The sequence below is a fragment of the Symphalangus syndactylus genome, chromosome 6, assembly GCF_028878055.3.
Source record: "Symphalangus syndactylus isolate Jambi chromosome 6, NHGRI_mSymSyn1-v2.1_pri, whole genome shotgun sequence".
Taxonomy (NCBI): Eukaryota; Metazoa; Chordata; class Mammalia; order Primates; family Hylobatidae; genus Symphalangus; species Symphalangus syndactylus.
Genome location: NC_072428.2, coordinates 75,617,811 through 75,635,000, shown reverse-complemented (window position 1 = coordinate 75,635,000; position 17,190 = coordinate 75,617,811). Strand labels below are relative to the sequence as shown.

At 33.2% G+C, this 17,190-nt stretch overlaps 1 protein-coding gene and 1 pseudogene across 1 annotated transcript; both read right to left on the bottom strand.

The window, feature by feature from the left end:
* The window catches only part of LOC129485378 (tripartite motif-containing protein 43-like), a 68,950-nt pseudogene extending 53,872 nt beyond the window's left edge, over positions 1-15,078 (bottom strand).
* Positions 2,080-8,288, bottom strand: LOC129483982 (tripartite motif-containing protein 51-like). The gene is made up of 6 exons (XM_055281392.1): positions 7,875-8,288; positions 7,496-7,591; positions 5,456-5,686; positions 4,714-4,736; positions 3,670-3,767; positions 2,080-2,579 (listed from the first exon to the last, which is right to left on the bottom strand). Exons 1-6 carry the CDS (start codon positions 8,286-8,288, stop codon positions 2,080-2,082), a joined length of 1,362 nt encoding a protein of 453 aa, XP_055137367.1.
* Positions 15,079-17,190: the final 2,112 nt, after the last annotated feature.

Below are 17,190 nucleotides of genomic sequence, written 5' to 3'. Positions count from 1 at the left end.
ATCATTCTCAGCAAACTAACACAACAACAGAAAACCAAACAGTGCATGTTCTCACTCATAAGTGGGAGTTGAACAATGAGAACACATGTACGCAGGGAGGGGAACATCACACACTGTGGCCTGTTGGGGGTGGGGGGCCAGGGGAGGGATATCACTGGGATAACTACCTAATGTAGATGATGGGTTGATGGGTGCAGCAAACCACCATGGCACGTGTATACCTATGTAACAAACCTGAACGTTCCGCACATGTACCCCAGAAATTAAGTGTAATAATAAAAAATGTTTTATGTCTTAATGTTGATGTTAAATTATCACAAATTAAATTATAATATATGCATTTGAAAAATTAGGCAAAACATCAAATTCATTTATTTCAAACTTATTCTATACATTAAAATATTTTATATATATATATATATATATATATATATATATATATATAATACTCTTCTGCATGAAAAATGCTTATAGTTTCTCTCCTTGATTTCAATGCTTCCCATATCTTATCCTGGTTAATTTTTACGTTTCCTAACCATTACCTTCCAAAACATTATTCAATATTCTAACTTCTAGTATCAATTAATGGAGTTCACAATTTATCTGAATAAAACACTGTAATATAACATTTGTGTGTTTCAATTATTTTCTTAAACTTCTCTTTGAGATTCATTCATTTGTTGCATTTTGGTGTTATCTCTGTTTTGTAAAATTCTTTTGTATGATGAGATCACAATTTATTTAGCAATTCTACTGTTGATGAATATTTATTTTGTCTCCAATTTGGAGCTACTATAAAAATTGTTGCAATTATCAACATTGTGTTTATCTTGAAATACACATAGGTAGTCTGTGGAATATATTTTAGAATTAGAATATCTAGCCCATAAGGAATGCTCATAGTCAGTTTGCCAAAAAGTATTTCAGTTTACACACCTCCAGCCATGAATAACTTTCATTGATTCTTTATCTTTCACAACACACAATATTATGTGTCTTTAAATTTTGCAAATTTTATGGAGGCCTGTAGTTCAACTTATGGATTAATTTTTATTATTCTGAGGACTAATAAAAGTAATCTCTTTTTCATATTTGTCCAGATATTTATGCCTCCAATTTTATGAAGTACCTGTTCAAATATTTTCCCAATTTTACACTGGGTTCATTTTCTTTTATTTATTACATTCATTAATCACATGTATTGTATTTTATTGCATATATGTTGAGATAAATATTTTTCTCCACTCTTGGTTTGCGTTTTAATTCTTGAATGGTATATTTTGAAACACAGACGTCATCATTTTTGATATAAACTAAGTTTTTCTTCTTAATTGTTACTTTTTTGTCCTGGTCAGGAGATCTTTCTGTATGAGAATATTTTACTGTGTTCCCTTCACCTTCAGAACATGAATCCATGTGGAAATGCACTGTATATGGTTTGAGGTAGGGGTCAGTATTCAGTTATGTCCATTTGAATATTTAATTGATTCAGCATTGTCCTGATCCCCTTGTAAATTTCACTGTAGAACAGCACTCTAATAATGCATGAGCATTTGAATATAAGATGAGATTTACAAAGATAAGCACAGCATAGGAGGTCAAATAAGATTACCTCAAAGTATAGTTTCATAAATAAAACACATAGATAAGTAGAATATTGTTAGATGAAGAGAAAGAAAATATTTCCAGGTTACCATTGAGTCTTTTTACTCCAAGGTTTTTCATGAAGTCCAAGATCTCTACTTTCTTCCATTGGTTTTAACTTCATTTAGACAACTCTCTTACCTATTATTTCACTTTGTGACATTCGGAAATAATTAAAAACCAGAGAATATATTCTATGCCATACATCATGGGTAATGATTTTCCAAAAATGATTAAAAAAGGAACCAATACACACAGTTTTATTGTTTTCACCATATTTAATGAAACACTATAAATGAGTTTTGATGACATTAGAATGCAACTAAAGACATTAAATATAACCTATTTGTCCTGTTTGATGAGGTGCAAAAAGGAGGGCTTTCTTGGATAAACAGGTTCCCAGAGCATATAGACACATTTCTGACTTTTCTCTGATCAGAAGTGACTACAGCAAAAGATAGGCCTGAGAGGAGGTGAGAAGGAGCAATTAGGGATGGTGTATATCAGGGAACTTTGATCAACATCAACAAAGCTCATGGTTCTACCTTCACAATCCAGGAATAATCCTACTGTGCTGGTAGGTCTTGGAACATATTGCACCACAAGTGGGGAGGTGGTAAAGAGACTGCAGTGAGTGTCCTCCTTAACACATCCAAGAAGAAAGAGTCCCTCCTCTCCATCTGTCTTGTCATTCTGTCTCTTCTCTTTCCAATAATTGTTACAGACTCCAAAAGCCCAATTCCAAGAGTCTCGCACATGAACCTCCCAATAATATTTGCCAGATGTGAAAGTCTGTGCCCCCCATACAAGAAAACATTCGGATTTTGCAGTGATATGGGGATCATCTTGAGGGTCACATCCAACATTCACGCTTCTCACATCTCCACACAGGAAGATATGACTATTGGCTCTTTCATGCTGCAGAGTAAAATCAACTGCAAAAATAATTTAGAAAAGCATAGATACATGTAATTATTAGAAATTAGAATTCTTGAGTGAAAAGTTGTTCTACCAAGAATTTACTTTACCAAGAAATTTGAAGTTACAAAGACAGGAGAATTGTGACTACAACATTTAATAAAGTATAAGGATGATTAATATTCTCTATAGGAAGAAAAAAACCCTAAAAACAGACATTGAAAATTTATTGAAAACTTAAAAATAGAGAGTTGAATATAAGACCAGCCTGTTTTAATCCAATCTCCAAGATAAACGTGAAATATTATATGCCCTGAATGCCCTTTAGCTATCAAGGTCATTATTATTAAAATATTTCTTGTTCTTAAATACTAGTGATATAATTTTGGCAAGAATGGGAGGATTTTAGCTTACTCAAGCACTGCTCTAGATAACTGGATAAAAGTCCATATGTTCAAATTATAAGTGGTAACTTAAGGCAGATTTTTGCAAAATCTTTTACCAGTCACTCTGCAGACATCCCTGCTAGCTCTAGACTGAACGTGAATTTTGGATTTTACTCGTAGCTCTTCATGTTGTAACTAAACTGAAATTATCATTTCTATTTTCACTTCCTATTTACATAATAATTTCTTCTTTCTTTTTACGTGTTAAGTCAAAATTTTACATTATATCAATAATATGTATTTATTATAAGAAAATACAAATACTCCATCAAACTGCAGTGAACTCCGTTCCCCAACGAAATGTGTTTAACAATTCAAATGAAATACGGTAATGTAAAATTTTTATGTGACCTTGGATTATTAAGCTTCCTTCTGAGCGTTGTTCCATTTATTCAATTTTTTATTTCTTATGTCATTCCATTTACCCAATATATAACTCTATACATGTGAGCCCAGAACATATTTGTTTTGCACTGTGTTTTACTCTTCATGTTATAAATTGGACTATAAATAGAAACACAGATATAAAAGGGTTGCATAGCCATATGGTTCACTTCCCGCTGAAATGAAATAAAGATTTGGTGAAGGGTAAAGTATTACCCCCGTGATTCTAACAAGAAGTAATACACTGTGAGAATTCTGCCAATGGGCTGACACTTACCTCTGAATCCACTGAGCATGTCCAGCAGTCCAGTGATGGGCCCTGCACTGAGCTCTGGATTCACAGGCTCAAACACTTGCAGCAGCAGAGACTCACACCTGCAACGAGAAAGACACAGTTACCACATGTACAGCCAAAAATACATAAAAATCACTACTTTTATTTAAAAGACGTTTCATGAGAATCCCTTTAACCCACACATTTGCTAATTCCAAAATTATCATTTTCTTTTTCAAATTCATTCTTATTCACAGTTCCTGATTTTCAAGCACGATGGAAAAGTCTATCTGAGCGAGAATTCATTCGGATCTTTCTTCGTATTGCTCCAAATTAGTAAGGATCATTAGTCTTAAGACTAGGAGAATATTCAAAAATGAAATTCTGGGTTCCAGACCTCACCAGAAATTCCTGAAATCACTGTCTGCAAAAGTGGGGTTATTTTTAAGACTGCTGCATCTGTTGCTTCCTTCTCAAGGCCAGGGTGTTGAAACTTGCTCCAGGCAGGGATATCTGCCTTTTATAGTTGAGGTTCTCTGGAGGCCTACACGGTTCAAACATTCCGAATAGTTTGTTCATCTATTTTTCAGAATTATATATTTAAATATAAACTAGAAATCACCAACACTTTTCACTGCTAAAATACTTTCCCCTTTTCTCTCTGGCTTCCCCTGGTTGACTTTGTAGCCATGTAGTAAATGTAATATTTTCTCTTTCAGATATGAAGGCTTTTGAGCAATAAACAGGCAATTAGGAATAGAGATGCTCACTTCCTTTATTTTTCTTTCATTTATTTCTGGTTTTCTTTCTTATTTATTTATTTATTTACTTATTTATTTTTGGTTTTGCAGAACTTTCATTCAACTGCTTAACAAAATCATTGAGTATGGCAACAAAATAGATGACTACATGGGGTGGAGGATGGAGCAAGTACAACCAGCACAAGGCAGTATCACTATCTGAATCAATTATACCTTTAATATCAAAGTTCCTGCTTGATATTTGTGGAAACTGAAAGCATCTGCTAAAATCTAGGTATGCACTCACCTGTGTAATACGTCTCCAGATGCCTGTAAAAAAAAAAAAAAGAAAGAAAGAAAGGCTTAGTGCTTTCCACAAGATGAATCTTCCACTAAGTTCAGTGTGAGATTTGGAGACAGCTTCTGAAGATATAATTTTCCTACAATGTTCCCTCCTGGAAAGCATTTTCTGTTTCTTTTCTCATGAAAATCCCAGTCTATCATATGTCATGAATTAATGTCCTCATAAAGTCTAAGTCTTGAAGAAGTTCTTTTTACAAGTGAAGGGAGAGGAGGCCCACAGAGTCTATGCTCTGCGGTAACCATAAAGAAGCAACTCAGTCATCTTCCTTTAGCCCTGTTACCAAAATGAGTGGACCCCAAAATAATGTTAGTGGGATCCTAGATTCCCCAAATTCTCCATCATGCCATGTCTCCAAATTAGCCTAACTGCCAATGAATCACTTATTTTATCCACTTTCAAAAATCCTAAATACATCACTGACTTTTGATGGGAAATATTTCTTGGGGCTGTCTGTTACCTTGGCCATTCTACAAAGTTTTGTTGCTGGTGGATAAAGTAGGAGGGACCTTCGGCCTGGTAGAATCACTAGGAGAGGTTATACCCTCCCTACCAAGTAGTATTAGTTATCGAATCGTGTTTTTGGAAACAAATCATGCAAGTAAAGGGGGAGACGGATTTCAGGAGAGAGGAAAACACCTGTGCATGTGAATGTTCAACATCATGATACCCCATGGTCAGTCCGTACCTGGAGTAGCTCCACATCTGCTTTATGGCACATTTGCTTCAGATCCTCATACATTCCTCTTAAAAGCTCCCTCAAATGTTCCATTCTGGCTTTGCTTTCATGGAGTTGCTGAAAAATGTCCTCGCCCTCCATTCGCAGCCTCTCCAAGTGGTGTTGCTCTTCTTCATGGAGAAATGCAGGCATCTTCTGATATTCAGCTCTGATTGCTTCTATCCTTAAACTCACATAATCCTGCAGTGACAATTAGTCAAAATAGAAATGTTTTATCCATCTTCTCTTGAATTTCACTGATTCCTCTTAGCATTCTGAATACCCAATATTTTAATCCTTAATCTTGTCTATTCTCAGATTCCACAAAATTTTATTCCTTTCCTTTTTTTTCTGTACTAGTATCAACATAGTTGTTTCTGCCCAGTTACATTTACTTGATTAATGATATAATGTTTTCTAAGACAGGTATATAAAAATGGATTTCTCTCTTCCACACCACATTTAAAGAAAGAAAACACAGCTCTTGCATAAGAATCAAACTATCGAGTTATATTGACTAGGTAAGAAACCATTATTTCTATTTTGGAGAATTGGGGCAAGTTATGTAAAACCATTATATGAGAAATGATGACATGACCACAGACTAGCATTGTCAACTCAGTGCATTTCACCCAGCATAACATATTCTAATAAGGTTTCATTTATTCTCCTCCAAACCCACCCTAATGGGCAACATGGACTTCTTTGTGGTTCCTCAAAACCCGAAATAAATGCAAATTAAATATTACTGCCCATGTTGTTTTCTATACCTAGAATTGTTTTCGTATATATATATATATATATACATATTTCTCATATATGTACTCATATATATATTTCTCAAATATAGGTATATATCGATACATGAGGAATACATATGTGTATCTGTGTGTGTGTATATATATATTCCTCATATATATCCATATATATATACACACCCAGATACACATGTATATTCATGTATTTATGAGGAAGAGGAAGGCAAACAGGAGGATATATATATTTCCTCCTGATCAAGATTTTGTTTCCGTGTGAATTTTTCCATGAGCCTTTTTTCTGACCACCCTATTTAAAACTCAAACCCTCATCCCCAGTCCCTGGGCTCTGTGCTCCTTTTCTACTTTGCTGCTGGATTATTCTCCAAAGACACTACTACACTCTAACACATCATGTACTTCACATATCTGCATGGTGACCATTTGCTTTTCTCATTTCCATTGCAAGATTTGTGTGTTTTCTTCTTTACTCCTTAATTTTCTAAGTTGATATTTGACATAGACTAAGTACTCATAAGATATCTTTCGATCAATTAATATTAGAATAAATTAATGAATTAATATTAGATATCATACCCTCAATATACACATCCACAAAGAGAAAATCATTTCTAGAATTCTTCTCAAGTCCTTAGAGTTCTCCTTATATTAAATACTAGTTCCCATATTTCTCACATATTTATGTCTTCATCAAGACACAAGTCTACATTTCTCACCACTTTTCCCATTATGTGTTATGACTTATTCAATATTAATTAGTTCTGATATTTCATTTCATGCTTTCCCTAAGTTTGTGCTCTTGCTCCTTCCGCCTGAAATTTAGCTCACATTTCAATATACTTGCCCACCAAGATTCAAATTCATACTGACTCAGCCTTAGAAAGGTCACCTGAAATTTCCATGACTGATAAATAACTCTCGTGTCCAGAATGTATCCAGGCAGCCCATTGGGAACAGTGTGAAATGGCCCAGTTTCTTGTATTTGTTGGGGTATTGCTGTAGGTTTGTATGGAAACAGATGAGCATGCTTGGGTAACATCTGTGGTCTGATTAGAAATCCTACCAAAGAGTCACACTAACATACATAAAAAATTAGTGTGTTTTTTTCTCAAGTGTTTTATCCTTGTTTATTGAATTCCAGAAACATTATGGGTTGAGATCAAGTTCCTATTTTAAGAGTCACCCATTTGTTCACTATAAGTTCCTGGAGAAGATAGAGTAATATGGTACTAACCTTCCAGCATCTGGTTCTGGTAGTTTCCATGCTCAGTTTTCTGTGATTTTCACAAGCTTTTTCCCATAAAGACTGCATTTTTTTTAGGAGCTCCTCCTACAAAAGAGCCATGAATTGAAGCACAAGTGAAGACAATAAAGTATCATTCACACTCTGATATACGAAGGACCCAAAATGAGAGACAAATTCGCCCACAGAAAATAGAATTTCCTTTGTTTCTCCTCATGTTTGTCAAATCTGAGAGGTGTGAAGTCAAGGAAGCTCATAACAGACATGCTTAATGGGGCACAGAGATGGCATCATCCAATCACCAAGGAAATAGACTTACAAGAATTTCATGTGTCCTGTATAGAAATAGATCTTCATAGGCATCACTTACCCGGTGTTCGTCAGCAGCCCGCTCAATGGGACAGTGTCTGTGATTCCGGTGCTCCTGAGAGTTACTGGAGCACAGCAAACAGAGCAGGCTCTTGTCCACTTCACAGAACATCTTCTTTGTCTCTCTGTGCGTCCCACATATTTGCTCCTCAGAGCCAAGGAATTGCCGGAGACTGGCTTTTCTGGCGATGGAAGCCATCTTCTTCAAACAAATGTCAGTTTTGAGGTTTCTCTGCCATGTTGTCTTCTTGCATTTAGAACACTGAGCAAGAACTGCGATGTCTTGCCAGTGGAGGTAGAAACAGGGCCGGCAAAAGCTGTGCCCACAGTCTATGGTGACCGGGTCTATGAAGTAGTTCATGCAGATGGGACAGGTGAGTTCCCTCTGGAAGAGTTGCAAGATTCCAGAATTCATATTTCTGAAGAAGAAAGAGCAGCATGTCATTTTGGGGTCGGGTTGGAGAAGATCTGTGAACATGCGGTGATATGTGATAGCTATATTTTCTTCTTGACAGTGCTCATTAAAGCAGAACAAACTATTTCCTCTGTAACAAAAATGAAAAATGCATACACAAAGAGAGTCTTTAGGCTTTATAGCAGACACTACTGACTAGATGACTCACAACCTCTTCTACTCCTAGTTCCTGCCCATAACATAATGCAAATCTGTTCAAAAACCTATTCCCTGGATGTCGACATGGAACTCGGGTTTTAATCTTAAGTGGTCTAGAATAAAACACGGTTGTCCCTATTTCACTTTCAAATAACTACTGAATGACTATGGGAGAGGAGTAGAAAACCTACGTTGGGTAACAAAACATGAGAACATGGTCAGAGAGCTGTATAACATATTTTTAGAGAGAGGGACCCAGAAGCTGGCTCATTAAAACAAAAACAACCCGACAACAAACCAACCGACCAGATAAAAAAAAAAAGACAGCAATTAAACCAGTCTAGGATCACTAGGAGATAAAATAAATAATGAAAAATATTGGGTTTATTTTTCTTATGGCTTAAATTAACTTCTTCTTTGGGCAACTCAAACTATGAACTGACATACGGTCAGTTTTTTAAAAACTGAAATATATATAATTACATTACTAGGGTATTATGGTTAATTTTAGGTGTTGACTTTACTGGATTAAATAATACATGGAGAATTGGTAAAGTATTTTTCTGGGTGAGGCTGTGAAGCTGTTTCCAGAGAGACATGTAAGTTGGTGAGCTGAGTGGGGAACAGCAGCCCTCAATGTGGGTGGACACTATCCAATCAGCTGGCAGCTCAGACTGAAGATAAAGGGCAGAGAGAAGGCAGTTTCCTCTCTCTCTCCTGAAGCTGATTCTAACTCAGCCAGGATATGGGAATTTCCAGGACACTAGCTTAATGACAGCCTATGTTCAACTTCTCAGAATCCATAATCAAGGGAACAACTTCCCCTAGTAGACTTCCTCTCCTGTACAGTGTCATGAGGACAGATATATGATCTGAGGGATACATTAGACAGTTTTGTTATTGTTTGATCATAGGGTATACTTACACAAACCTAGATGGTATAGCCTACTACACACCTATGGTATACTGTACAGCATATCGATCCTAGGCTGCAAAACTGTATGGTATACGATAGGAGACTGTATAACAATGGTAAGTATTTTTGTGTATATATAATATATATATTGATATATATATACTTATATATATTGATACATATTGATATATTTTTAAATATTTATATATATATTTATATATTTATATATAGATATATACTTATATATATTTTGATATATAGATATATACTTATATATATTTATATATAGATATATATTTATATATACATTTATATATGTTTATATATTTATATATATATTTATATATATTTATATATATACATATATTTATAGATATTTATATATATTTATATATATACATATATTTATAGATATTTATATATATTTATATATATACATATATTTATAGATATTTATATATATGTTTATATATACATATATATTTATATATATTTATAAATATTTTTATATATATTTATATATATTTACATATTTATATATTTTATATATATATATTTATATATTTATATATATTTGTATATATTTATATATATTTATATATTTATATATATTTGTATATATTTATATATATTCATATATTTATATATTTATATATTTATATATGTTTATATATATATATTTATATATTTGTATATATTTATATATATTTATATATATTTGTATATATTTATATATATTTATATATATTTATATATTTGTATATATTTATATATATTTATATACATTTATATATATTTATATATTTATATACATTTATATATATTTATATATATTTATATATTTATATATTTATATATATTTTATATATATTTTTATATATTTATATATATTTTATATATATTTGCAGTTATATATTTTTATATATATTTATATACATTTATAAATATTTATATATATTTATATATATTTATATATTTGTAAATATTTATATATATTTATATATTTATAAATCTTTTATATGTTTATATATTTATATATATTTAGAAATATTTTTATATGTTTATATATTTATATATATTTATATATTTTTATATATTTATACATTTATATATATTTATATATTATATATTTATATATTTTAATATATTTATATATTTATATATTTATATAGTTATATTTTTATATATTTATATATATTCATATATTTATACATTTATATATATTTATATATTTATATATATTTTTATATATATATTTATATACTTTTTATATATATTTATATATATTTATATATTTATATATTCATATATTTATATGTATTTATGTATATTTATATATTTATGTATATATTTATATAGATTTATATATATTTACATATTTATGTATATATTTATATATATTTGTACATATACTTATATATATTTATATATATTTGTGTATATATTTATATATTTATACATTTTTATATATTTATATATTTATATATAGATATATATATATTTATAAATATTTATAGAGATTTATATATACTTATTTATATTTATATATTTATATACATATTTATACTTATATATTTATATACATATTTATATGTTAATATATTTATATACATATTTATATATATTTATATATTTGTATATAGTTATATATTTATATATATTTATATATTGATGTATATTTATATATTTATATATATTTATATATTGATGTATATTTATATATTTGTATACATTTTTATATATTTATATATGTTTATTTACATATATATTTTTATATATATTTATATATATTTTATATATATTTATTTATATATTCATATGTATTTATTTACATATATTTTTATATGTATTTATATATATGTATTTACATATATATTTTTATGTATATAGTTATATATATTAATATATATTTATATATTTTTTATATATATATTTATATATATATACATATAAATATATATATAGTTATGTACACATCCTGTGTTTCTGTCTCTCTGGAGAACCCGGACCAATATAAACTGTATTCCTTGCTTTGGCAGTTTGAAATCCTTTACCTTGCTCTGTTTTATAAAAACACTGCTGAATTTACGTGCCAAAAGTGAAAATTTAAGAATTGCAAATATTTTTCAGATTTCATCTGAGCCATTTCAAGGAATTTTTCATTGTTTCATCTGAGGTTAGCCTCAATTAAAATGACAACTAGTATCAAATCATTCCTTATATAATTATCTGCTAAACAATTGTGTTTTGATTTCTAAGCTAGGGTATTTTCGAGAGCATTCGTATTTCCTTTAGTATCACAGTTTTTAACTCATCATTGCCTCAGTAACTTATAATCATGTCTAAAAGCTTAAGGTTATGAAAGCACAACAGTTACAGTATTCAATAATTATCTCTTTTTTCTTAATTCAATGTACCAATATTAGTACATGCAGTACACATATAGATGTTTTAATGTGAATTCCATATATTCATGATGCATACAAACCTATTGTGGCAAACACTAGATATCTAAAATTTTTCAAAAATATATTAAACACTTTTGGAACCCACAAAATGACAACTATTAATAACCTCATGTCATAAAATGAATAGCAAAAATATGAGTTGCAAATAAGATCATTAAGTTTAGACAGTTAGATATTTTTATCACTGTAATTTACTATTTGGTAAAGGGAGAGACAAATAATTTTCTTCATGTAAGTCGCACTCACCCCAAGTTTCTATGAATGTTTCCCGCAGTAATTCTTCCAAAAAAAAAAAAAATTCTTTTAAGTACTCCCCAAGATCGGGAGCTCATTCCCTGCAGAGTTGACTTTCAGAGATCACCTGAATGCAGTTAACTCTAAGTGCTGTCCTCCTCTGGAGAAATATGAGCTTGTCTCTTCTACGTCCTTTTATGTGAATCTTTGAAGACCACACCCATCTCTTTGGTGATATTTAGGGTATTAAGAAAGGTGGAAATCCCAGCACTTTGGGAGGCCGAGGCAGGCGGATCACAAGGTCAGGAGATCGAGACCACGATGAAAACCCGTCTCTACTAAAAATACAAAAAATTAGCCGGGCGTGGTGGTGGGCGCCTGTAGTTCCAGCTACTCGGAGAGGCTGAGGCAGGAGAATGGCGTGAACCTGGGAGGCGGAGCTTGCAGTGAGCCGAGATCGCGCCACCGAACTCCAGCCTGGGTGACAGAGCGAGACTCCGTCTCAAAAAAAAAAAAAAAAAAAAAAAAAAAAAAAAAAAAAGAAGAAAGGTGGAGACAGAGATGATTAGGTTTATGCAATATTTAGCACACACCTTTTCATCGCTGATTACATTAGCATCACACTATCAGTGTAAAAACCACTGCCTGAATGAGGCATATCTGTCATCAATCTTATCAGAGTAAACATGCTAGAAATTAATTAAAATTGATTAATACTGTTTCTTGAGTTTCTTCCAAGGCACAAGCATTCCTCCAAGTGCACATTTATCTATTTATGCCAAAGAAAGATTTACCCTCTGGAGTGCAGTGGCACAATCTTAGCTCACCGTAGCTTTGAATTCTAGGGCTCAAGTAATCCTCCCACTTCAGCTTTCAAAGTAAAAAGGACTAGAGGTTTATGCCATTGCACCTAGCTAATGTTTCATTTATTCATCAAAAATATTTTTAAAATTCTTGGATGATTACATGTGCTACAGTGACCAGGTGGATTAGAATTAGATTTGGTTTAAAACGATGAAAGAATCCGGCTGAAGGAGCAGAGTGTTGGTTGTTAATTAGCACATGGATCAAAGGAGATTACTGATGTGTTTAGAAGCCACAACATTGACAGAATAAATCCAGAACTAACAATCCAATTGTAGATCTCTTTACTGTGGTATTTTCTGTCATTTCTGCTCCATAAGACATACCTTAACCACTTTGTGGTGGTATCTGCAGTATTCTATTTTAGTCTAAATAGCATTTTCTCTCAAATGCCTTCTGTTTCTCTCTCCTTCATCTTCCCTCCCTTCTTCCTTCCAGCTGTATCTTTTCACTAGAGAACACTAGTAGAATGTTCTCCCAAATTTCAGATTTCAGATACGCATCTGTAAAATAATCTTATGTAGACACATTTTAGTTGCAACTGAATACTTGGTTGTTTTCATAAGTTGACAGCATTACTACTGTCCTCCAAAAAACGGTTTCCCATTTCCACAGCTAATCTCATCTTTGACTCTGCCATCCAAGGTTTTTCTATGCCAATCTGGAAGAATCTGGAAAAATACTTAAAATACATTTTAAGTATTCATCATTCACATGTATTGTATTTTATTTTATATATGTTCGGGTGAATATCTTTCTCCACTAATGGTTTGCATTTCAATTCTTGTATCATGTTTTTTGAAACACAGAAGTCGTCATTAATATAAATCAACTAATTTTTTTAATTGTTAATTTTTGTCCTGGTTAAGAAATCCTTATGAGAATATTGTATCATGTTCCCTTTACCTTCAGGACTTCAATCTATTTGGAAATGACTGTGTGTGTTTTGAGGCAGGAGTCAATATTTAGTTACTTTTTAAAAAAAATTCAATTAATCCAGCGTTGTTCTGACCACCGAGGCTGGGCACGGTGGCTCACGCCCGTAATGGGAGCCCTTTGAGAGTCAGAGGCAGCTGAGGTGGGCAGATCACGTGGTCAGCAGATGGAGACCATCCAGGTGAACATGGTGAAACCCCGTATCTACTAAAAAATACAAAAAATACAAAAAATTAGCTGGGTGTGGTGGTGGGCACCTGTAGTCCCAGCTACTTGGGAGGCTGAGGTGAGAGAACTGACTGAACCTGGGAGGTGGAGCTTGCAGTGAGCCTAGATGGCGCCACTGCACTCCAGCCTGGACAGCAGAGCAAGACTCTGTCTCCAAAAAAAAAGCAAAACTAGGCACTAGACAATAAGTAAGCATTTTAAATGTATGTTTTGCTAAAATAGAAATAAAAATAAAAACCTAGGCCAGGCAAGGTGACTTAAGCCTGTAATCCCAGCATTTTGGGAGGCCAAGTCAGGCAGGTTTTTTGAGCTCAGGACCTCTAGACTGGAGACATGGCAAAATGTCTCGATAATCCCGTCTCTAAAAATACATATATAAATTAAAAAAAATAGGCCCAGCACGGTGGCTCACGCCTGTAATCCCAACACTTTCAGAGGCCAAGGCAGACGGACCACAAGATCAAGAGATGGAGACAATCCTGGCGAACATAACGAAACCCTGTCTCTACTAAAAAAAATAGAAAAATTAGCTGGGTGCGGTGGTGGGTGCCTATATTTCCAGCTACTCTGGAGGCTGAGGCTGAAGACTCATTTGAATCTGGAAGACGGAGGTTGCAGTGAGCCAAGAGAGCCGCTGCACTCCAGCCTGGCAATAGAGCATGATTCCATCTCAAAATAAATAAACAAATAAATAAATAAATAGCTGGACATGGTGGCCCATGATTAATCCATAAACGTATGGATTACGTTTAAATTAATTTTAAAAAAGAAATGGAGCCGTTTATAAAACTCAGAAAATGAGATCATTTCATCTAAAAATAATCAAGTTTGCAGATGAATTAAAGTCCCCAAATTTTGTTTTGGTTTGTAACCTAACAGTAGCTCCTACTCTGAAAATTGTATACTTACCTCAGAAATATATGTATGTTCTCACCAAAGCTTGCTGTCGAATAGGATGAATTCAGCTCAGGAATGAGAGTCTCACAGTGCAGTGCTGGTAGCTTTTGGAAGTCTCCAAGGCCAGTTGCAAAGCTACTCTGTGGGCTCTGGAGAATAAGGAGCTTGGCTCCTGAAGTGTCCGTTAATAAATCTCTGAAGACCACACCCCTGTCTTCCAACTGCTTGCATTTCACAGGGCGTAAGTGGGTGTTAACATAGATGATTAAGTTTCTTCAAAACAGAAGTTTTATGTTTATTTATTTATTTATTTTGAAAGGAGTCTGGCTTTGTCGCTGGCTTTTTTTTTTTTTTTTTTCATTTTTAGTAGAGAGGGGCTTTCTGCATGTTGGCCAGATTTGTCTGGAACGCCAGACCTCAAGTGATCCGCCCGCCTCGGCCTACAAAAGTGCTGGGATTACAGGCATGAGCCACCACACCCAGCCAATTAATTCGTATTATAATGTAAGCATTTAATCTAAGAACACCATTGGTATTACAAGCTAGAGCCACTGGGCAAGCTTTACTTTTTGAATGTCATATTTTGACTTGTTGACTTGTGTTTCTCACCCTACAACTTCATTAGCTCTTTAAGTGCAAGAAAATCTGTCTCCTTTGTTCATTTCTGCATTGGCTTAGAATACTTATTAAGACACAGTAGGCAGTTGATACTTTGAAGAAAAAGGTATTGTAAGTAATATCCTTAAAGACATCACCTTTAAAGACACAGGATGACTTATAATATGAATAATTAAGCTGATGATGTCTCTCTCTGTCTTTCACACAGAACCATTTGATTTCTTTCTTAGTGCTAGAAGTGTCTTTAATATTGTCTGTTTTTGGCCGGGCGCGGTGCCTCACGCCTGTAAACCCAGCACTTTGGGAGGCCCAGGTGGGCAGATCACGAGGTCAGGAGATCGAGACCATCCTCCTGGCTAACATGGTGAAAATCCGCCTCTACTAAAAAAAAACATAAAAAATTAGCCTGGCGTGGTGGCAGGCACCTGTAGTCCCAGCTACTTGGGAGGCTGAGACAGGAAAATGGCGTGAACCCGGGAGGCGAAGCTCACAGTTAGCTGAGATCACGCCACTGCACTCCAGCCTGGGCCACAGAGCAAGACTCTGTCTCAAAGAAAAAATATTGCTTGTTTTTACTTTTCCATCAGGAAATCTGTACTCCTTTCAGAATATATATGTACTTTCATTTCTTCTCTTCTCTTAGCAGTATTCATTTTATGTCCAAATCAATAAATAATCAATACAGATTCTTCAGCTGTGCATTTAGGCCCCATCTTGAACTACTCTATGCTACCTTTTCTGCTACATCTCTAAGCACTGCCTCTCTCATGATATATGTGTTAATTACGTATGTGAACTATAGGGAATTCCAATAGTATGATGGTTTATCTTGCATGTAGTTTCTAACCCCACTGCCCCAATTTACCTGCCTGAAATTCTCAGGAATTTCCCATTAATTTTTTTTGTAATGTTACTTTAATTTTATTTAGAAAATGAAAGAGAATATAGTTTTAAAACTTTTTACTTACACATGCTGTTGATCCTTGAATAACACTGGAACTATGTGAGTCATTTATAATTGGAGTTTCTTCTGCTTCTGCCACCCTTGAGACAGCAAGACCAATCCCTTGTCTTTCTCCTCCTTCTCAGCTTAATCAACATGAAGATGATGAGGATGAAAACCCTTATAATGATCCACTTCCACTAATTATATTTACTATTCCTTTAGTGATAGCAAATATGTTTTTCTTTTGATTTTCTTGATAACATTTTCTTTCCTTTAGCTCTCTTTATTGTAAAAATACAGTATACATATAACATATAAAATATGCATTAATCAACTGTTAACATTATCAGTAAGGCTTCTAGTCAACAGTAGGCTACTGATAGCTAAGTTTTGAGGAAGTCAAACGTTACATGTTGATTTCTGACTTCATGTGATCTCGGCACCCCAACCACCACGTTGTTCAAGGGTCAACTCTAAGTTTATTAAATTTTTTTTATCATTCAAGTAATCTGAGAATCTCTTTGTGAACATTCAAAGACTTTATCTTTCTGTGAAACCCTGTGTTTATCTCTTGTAATAATTATTGCATTCCATAAT